Source organism: Aplosporella prunicola, assembly GCF_010093885.1.
Source record: "Aplosporella prunicola CBS 121167 unplaced genomic scaffold K452scaffold_167, whole genome shotgun sequence".
Taxonomy (NCBI): domain Eukaryota; kingdom Fungi; phylum Ascomycota; class Dothideomycetes; order Botryosphaeriales; family Aplosporellaceae; genus Aplosporella; species Aplosporella prunicola.
In genome coordinates, this window is record NW_022983695.1 from 1 (window position 1) to 6,415 (window position 6,415).

Consider the following 6,415-nt stretch of genomic DNA (forward strand, 5'->3'; position numbering starts at 1 on the left):
TTCCGCTGGGTACGAAAACTAAGCTTCTTTTTAGGTCCTGGCCGGGGCTCTAGATCAATGCGTTGTGTCTTGTGAAAGCGTTGAATTGTTCCTGCTACGGTCGACCGAGGTAGGCCGGTGACCTGTGCGATCTCATGCTGGCTGGTGCCCTGTTCGCTTGCGGAAATGATCCAAACTCGCTGGTCATGAGAAAGATTGCGACCTTTATAGGAATTTCCATTAATTTGATCTGCAAAGATATTCTCCATTGTGGGTTGTGCTGGGGTGAGAGAGAGCGGGGTTGTGAGCAGAGTTTTGTTGGCGTGGACCCTGACGGCGACCCGCGACACCGAATTGTAGATGCGCATGGCTTGCTTAGCAGGAAACGCCGCGAAGGAAGTTACGGGGAGAGAATAAGGGCATTTCTATCTTGAAAGAGCATGGAAGGGACTGCGCAAAGACATATTATCTCTAGGGCCCTGCAACCACTCTGTTGTAGATGGTATACGGTGTCATGCTTGGATGCGGAGCTTCGGTGGTTGGGCGGGAAAGCCGCGGAGGCGCTCGCTCGCTTGCTCGTTCCAGCAGGACGCGACAACGCCAATGCAGCTGGGGCGAAGATGCAGACAGCTTCCTTAGAATGGTGTATTTCTATGCCGTTTTAACTTGTCGCTATGCTGTCAACTTCCAATGGATGCGATCCGCGGCATTGGAGCGACAGAAATGGCCAGAGGGCCCGATACACCGTTGGAAAATAGCTAATGTTGTGATCTCCTTCCAGCCGACAATACGCTTCCAGTTAGTTTTCTTTGGGATATTCTGCGGCCGCTGCGATGTTTTATTGCTTGTATGCGATGGGATGGCTTTCGAAGTATGTTTTCTGGTGTGTCAGTTTCCCCGCACGAACCACTATAAAGATCCTGGGGAAGCGGCAGGTCTTTCCCGAACCCGCGTGATCATCGCAAGCGCCCAGGCACGACCAGGCAACGGTATACCAGAGTGAGAACAGCGACCGTCATCTATCTTCCCTACATCCAGCAGAGCTACTGGCTCTGCAAGATGCACCCTCGTTTCGGCCCCGATGCTTACGTGCATCTGTGAAGATCGCTAGCCTCTTCCGCTTTTACTACTGGTGCCGAAGACCGAACCGGGGCGTCATACTGCATAAGTTCCCCACTTTTATTCAGCTCTCTGCTTACTTGCAGTTGCAGATGTCAGCCTCTTCCGCCGCCCCAACAGACATATATCGTTGAAAATACGCTTATTCGCTGCCGTCTCCATGGCATCCTCCCAGCATCTATCGGAGTTGTTACCTTACTGAATTTTAACAGCACCGGGACACACAAGTGTGCTAATACTTTTGGTAATCCCAATCCGTCTCAACTCCCACCGCAATGAGTGGACAGGACGTAGACTACAGCACACTTGAGGTAGATAGGAGGGCGCCTCTGCCTGAGGTAGACAGAACGTCCAATCTACCTGAGGTGAAGCCAGGCGACGACCCAGAGGCGCTTCCTCAGCCAGCCGAAAGGGACCTACCAGAAGCGATCCATGTCGATAATCAGCAAGAGAAGACCTACTGTGGATTCCAGAGAAAGACTATAGCGATCACACTTCTTCTGGCCATTCTCGTCGCCATTGGTATAGGCGTTGGTGTCGGAGTGGGTGTGACCAGGAACAGAGACTCGAACAAAGACTCGAGCAACAATACTGCGGCTAATCAACATGGAATTCTTCCCAACTCTAGCCTTGCAGCCGCAAACTACACCGATACAAGCGGCATAGAGCATGCACAAGTCTTTTTCCAGGACAAGTCGTCGCAGATTTACATGGCGGATCGAAGTATTCCCAGCAACGAATGGGCGCTTTCATCTGTTAAAGCCCAAGGAAATGCGAGCCATCCAAAGCTTGGGACACCGATTGCAGCATACAACTTCTACTGGGCCACTACTGGAAACACCGACAACCAAACCGACTTTCATTGCATGTTCATGGATAACAGCAGTACCATCAGCGGAGTTTTTTCCAGTAACCAAAGCCTCGACTGGCAAACAGATGGGAAACTTTCCCCTGGATACAATGCCAATCCGAATGGAAGAATGCTCGCCACATACATTCGCCAATGCACTGCGGACACATGCATTACCCTTGATTTATTCGCCTTCCTGGACGAGGAGAACAGTTTCAAAATCAGACAACCTTTCAAATCCATCACCAGCGTTGTCGATGTTGCGACAATAACGGTGGATCCAAATACAGTGGTCGCTTTTCTACCCGTGCCACAGGTTACTGCGATAAACGATACCGACTTACACCTAGCCATGTATTTCCGCAACACGGGTGGAAGTTTGGTTGAGTTGTACAAGGACAGCGAGGGAGAGTGGTACAAGACTAAGATGAGATGTAAGTCTGTCCAAAGACGGCGAGACTATGTCCAGGCTTTGGCTAATTTCTCTGAGTCTGCAGCGGATTTACCACTTGACAGCGGCTGCAACATTGCGGCATCGTCCAAACTTGACGACAACTTGCTGCTCAATGTACAAGTCCTATCCTCCAAGTCATCTGGAGGCGTGAGGATGGCTTTTTTAAACGGCACAGCATGGAACTCTGTCGGTTCTGTCCAAGGAATGGAGAATGTTTTGCCGCTCTCGCCGATCAGTGCTACACAGACTGGTAAGGTATTTGCATTCGAAGAGGGCCCTGCGATTGTAGAATGGGCCCGAGTGGATGGCTCGCCTCCAAGCTTTGATCGTGTGGGGGTTATCAACACGACAATCACGGACTGAGGAGCCATGCCTGCAACGAATACTTGCTTCGTGGGAACCTTGACTTGCATTCGATCCGCAATTCTGGCAGCGAGTGGAAAGATGGGACACAGAAAGACAAGAGAAGACAAAGCAGCGGTTCCGGGTAGAAGCACAAGCAAAGAACCAGTGCGAGAAGGTGAACCGTGGCCGTTGTGTGGTTTGTCAATGCTCTACCAAACTGAGACAAAGTCTCGTATCTCCAAACCATTCTGGAGGATTTCTGAACCCGCCGCCACCGCCACCTGATGCGACTTTCAAATCAGAACTTATCACCTCTTGTTCCTCTTCATCAGCGGGAGTGCGAAGGCATTGTAAAGTGTATAATTACGAGAGGTACTCGCTGTGCAGGTATATTTCTTGCGGTCTCTTGCCAAGTACGTCCTTCTGCAAATTTGCAGCTGCACTGCGGACGTCATACAACTTGCCCGCTGGGCCACAGATAGCAAAACCCAGAGACGCATCATCTTCCGCTGCATACTTACGAATGATTCCGGGACAGCCCCGGGCATCCAGTATTCCAGCACAGCTCTCCTGTGTCAGCCAAACTGTCATCGATCTTCCCTATTTCTGTCTCCAGCGCCGCTTCATCTATCACTGTCAGATACACGATAACAGACACGGCCATCCCCTTCGCAGCAACGCAGTACTTCTTTAATATCGTCTCCATCTCTCCGGTATACTACTCCCTCGTCGCAACCACAGCTTTTTACTCCGTTCTCATCCTGCCGCTCTCCCCGCATTCCATAGCAACATCTATTCAATCACTGGCAGCGTAAACACCGCACCAGGCCTGCCCGCGACAGCCAACACGTGCCCGAAACCGCTTGGTTGCCTCCCGGTCTCGCCGTACGGCCCGTCAACGCTGACCTTGATCTCGACGTTGTTTATTGCCGTCACCGCGTACGCTAGATCGAAGAACTCCTTGGTCAGCTCGCCCCCGGCCTTGATGATGAACCGTACTTATCCTAGAGACCGTACTCTAAAAGCGGCGAAGAAAGACAATGCGAAAGGCGTAGGACAAAGTGATAGCTAGACGTCTAGCCTACGTCGATGGGCGCCGGCGAACGGACAACTAGGGTAGCGCGTATGGGAATGGTCTGCTGCTACTGCGGAGCCGCGATGCTTGTCCTAAAATTTATACATCGCATTTTGCTTACGCTCGCTCTTCCGTTTACCTTTATGCAACGATTATTCTCGGCGCCCGACGCGTTGCTCTGCTTGGGAATAGCTTTAGAAATTCGTTGCTTACTGTCCGGTTAATATTATAAGATCTGAGGCTGCAGGTCTTTTCTCGTTTCATTTGAGTAGCTGAACGTCTCTAGATTAATATTTAGCTTTTTTTGTTTTCGCGAGCAGCATGCGGTGGCGTAGTATAATCCTCGCAATGGATGTTTTGTAGCTACATATATATAGTATTCAACTTACCTAGTTACCAACTATCTAAGTACCGCCGAGTAAGCTCTACAGAATGCTTACACCCGGCTACGTCACCCGTTCTTATTATAGATCTATTAAGTTGTGCCGAGCATGTCTCCGAGGACGTTATGTCCTCGGAGACATGCTCGGTGGTATTCTATACGATGATCCTACTATATAAAAGGAAGAAGTAGAAACGCGAACCGGTAGATTACTTATCTACGGCCTACGATGGCGGTATAATCATAACCCCGCCCCACCCTGAACTCTCTACAGAGAACTATGTTTTACTTTGTTTGTTCTATTGGACCGAAAGCACGTCACCACCCGACTCTATCTGAAACACCCGAAATATTCTTTTATAAGCTTTTCATTTGTGTAACTGTCGATATTTGTGAGGGGATTTTTGTACTGCACTTAGTAAACAACCACTTTGGATCATTTGAGATACCGCATCAAGCTACTCGTTACTCTTCCAATCAGTAAAAAATCACTTTTCCTAGTAGGCGTAAAACAGAATCCTAATTTGCTTTTCAGCTATGCATCAAGATCCCCATGCGCTCTCACCTGACAAATGTATAAAAAGCTCCATCCCATTCGCGACATTGAGAACACAAGCAACACAATCCTCTCAATAAGCTTCCTTCAACGAGCGTTATAGCAGCGAGCAGTCACGATGTTCACTCCCAACCGCAACGACAACTGGAATGACCAGCGGAACGGCCAATGGCATAGACAAAACCTCTCGCCCACGCAGCCGGCGACTACCGGAACCAGCATCACCAACATCATGATGACGAGACATCAAAGCCCCATGCCAAACGGCAATACGAGTCTATTGGTAGGCATCAGCGAGTAATCCTTTCACTTTCTCTGCTGCAGCTGACACTGAAGCCCAGGACACAGACTCACTGCTTAATACACTGCGTTACGAAAACAGACAGCTGCACCGGCGTGTCGAAAGCTTAATAACTTCAAACATCTTACTGCGCCGGGAGACGCGGAATCTGAAGCAGGAACGCGAAGAGTTGATTACAGAGCATAAGCAAATGAGGTTGGGTACTCAGGAGATAGTTGCGCAGATTCAGGCACTTGATGCGGAGGTCGAGGACCTAGCTGCTGCCAACGGACGCTTGGCTGATGAGAATGTGCGCTTGAGGGATGAGGTGGAGAGTCTTCATGCAGAGTTTGATGAGATGGGAGAGATGGCCGGTTAGATGATGAGCGAGCAGGCCACAGTTGTTAGTTGTTCATGGGAATGGAAATGGAATCGCTATTCCACACAAATGCATTGCAAGACCGGCGTCAGTGATGGCCAAATTTGCAGTGTTTAGGCTTAGAGACATTGTGGTTAAGGCGCGTATGGTGTGGACTTAGTCTTCATGTTTTTCGTCGCACCTATCCGTTGGTGTCGGCCCGCTGGGAAACTTCACTGGATGATTAAAGCCCTTGAAGACGTATGTCCTCTTATAAAGAATAAAGAAATAAAGATTTTGTTTTCCTCGTACTCGCCGACTATAAAACATTTTAATTAAATACGGGATACACCTTATCTTTCCCCTCGTGGCCGAAACACCGACAACGGCCTCGGTATATATGTAGTCTTAATTCGCAAAGGGTCTCTCGTTGATAGAAGAGGCGCCTGCTCCAATGTGAAACGCTTAAACAAAAGGCCTTGAGTAGTGACTAGGCTGCTAAAAGAACGTTTGTAAGATGCAGTCCCTTTCAACTACTTGTTGGCGGAAACTTCTCTTGTTTGCAAAATGCAACGGGCACGAGAAGATTCTGCCAGGCTACTACATAAGGCGTCAGAAGTTGCAAAGTACTTATAGAGCATAAGCAGCATGCCACAGGGCGATGGAACGGCCCCGCACACGCACGGTGCTGAGCCGGATGGGAAAGCGCGAACAGGCCTCCCAGTCACCCGCCCGCTCCCGCCCGGGCCCTTTGGGCGGGCGGGCTGAAGACGGGCGCCTAGGCGGGCGGGCGGGCGGTAGGCGGGCGGGTAGGTCGACTTAAGGTTTAACGTTGATTGGTTAATAGACGACCCACCTTCCGTATTGGGTAAGGCGGCTGCTAAGCCCGATCTTAGCGAGGAATACTAAAACTTAAAGGAAAAAAATGAAACGCAAATAAGTGCAATACTTTTTATATTTACTAGGAATTGAACCTAGACTCTTCGGATCTTAGAAATCTTAGAATACCTAAAAAAA

The 6,415-nt window shown here is 49.6% G+C and overlaps 4 protein-coding genes across 4 annotated transcripts; 3 read left to right on the forward strand and 1 right to left on the reverse strand.

Annotated features, from left to right (window-relative positions):
* The first annotated feature begins 68 nt into the window (after nt 1-68).
* On the forward strand, nt 69-625 carry K452DRAFT_51596 (uncharacterized protein). The gene has a single exon (XM_033546780.1). The coding sequence runs from the start codon at nt 135-137 to the stop codon at nt 411-413; it is 279 nt and encodes a 92-aa protein (XP_033390902.1). The 5' UTR covers nt 69-134; the 3' UTR covers nt 414-625.
* Nucleotides 626-1,373: 748 nt separating this feature from the next.
* On the forward strand, nt 1,374-2,765 carry K452DRAFT_303730 (uncharacterized protein; the record flags this gene model as incomplete). The annotated part of the gene is made up of 2 exons (XM_033542762.1): nt 1,374-2,382; nt 2,446-2,765. 2 exons carry the CDS (start codon nt 1,374-1,376, stop codon nt 2,763-2,765), a joined length of 1,329 nt encoding a protein of 442 aa, XP_033390903.1.
* Nucleotides 2,766-3,083: 318 nt separating this feature from the next.
* Nucleotides 3,084-3,453, reverse strand: K452DRAFT_293421 (uncharacterized protein). Its single transcript, XM_033541564.1, has one exon. It carries the CDS (start codon nt 3,336-3,338, stop codon nt 3,111-3,113), a length of 228 nt encoding a protein of 75 aa, XP_033390904.1. The 5' UTR covers nt 3,339-3,453; the 3' UTR covers nt 3,084-3,110.
* A 1,425-nt stretch (nt 3,454-4,878) lies between these two features.
* K452DRAFT_335177 (uncharacterized protein) lies at nt 4,879-5,477 on the forward strand (the record flags this gene model as incomplete). Its single annotated transcript, XM_033545216.1, has 2 exons — nt 4,879-5,043; nt 5,102-5,477. The coding sequence occupies 2 exons, from the start codon at nt 4,879-4,881 to the stop codon at nt 5,417-5,419; spliced, it is 483 nt and encodes a 160-aa protein (XP_033390905.1). The 3' UTR covers nt 5,420-5,477.
* Between the last annotated feature and the right edge of the window lie 938 nt (nt 5,478-6,415).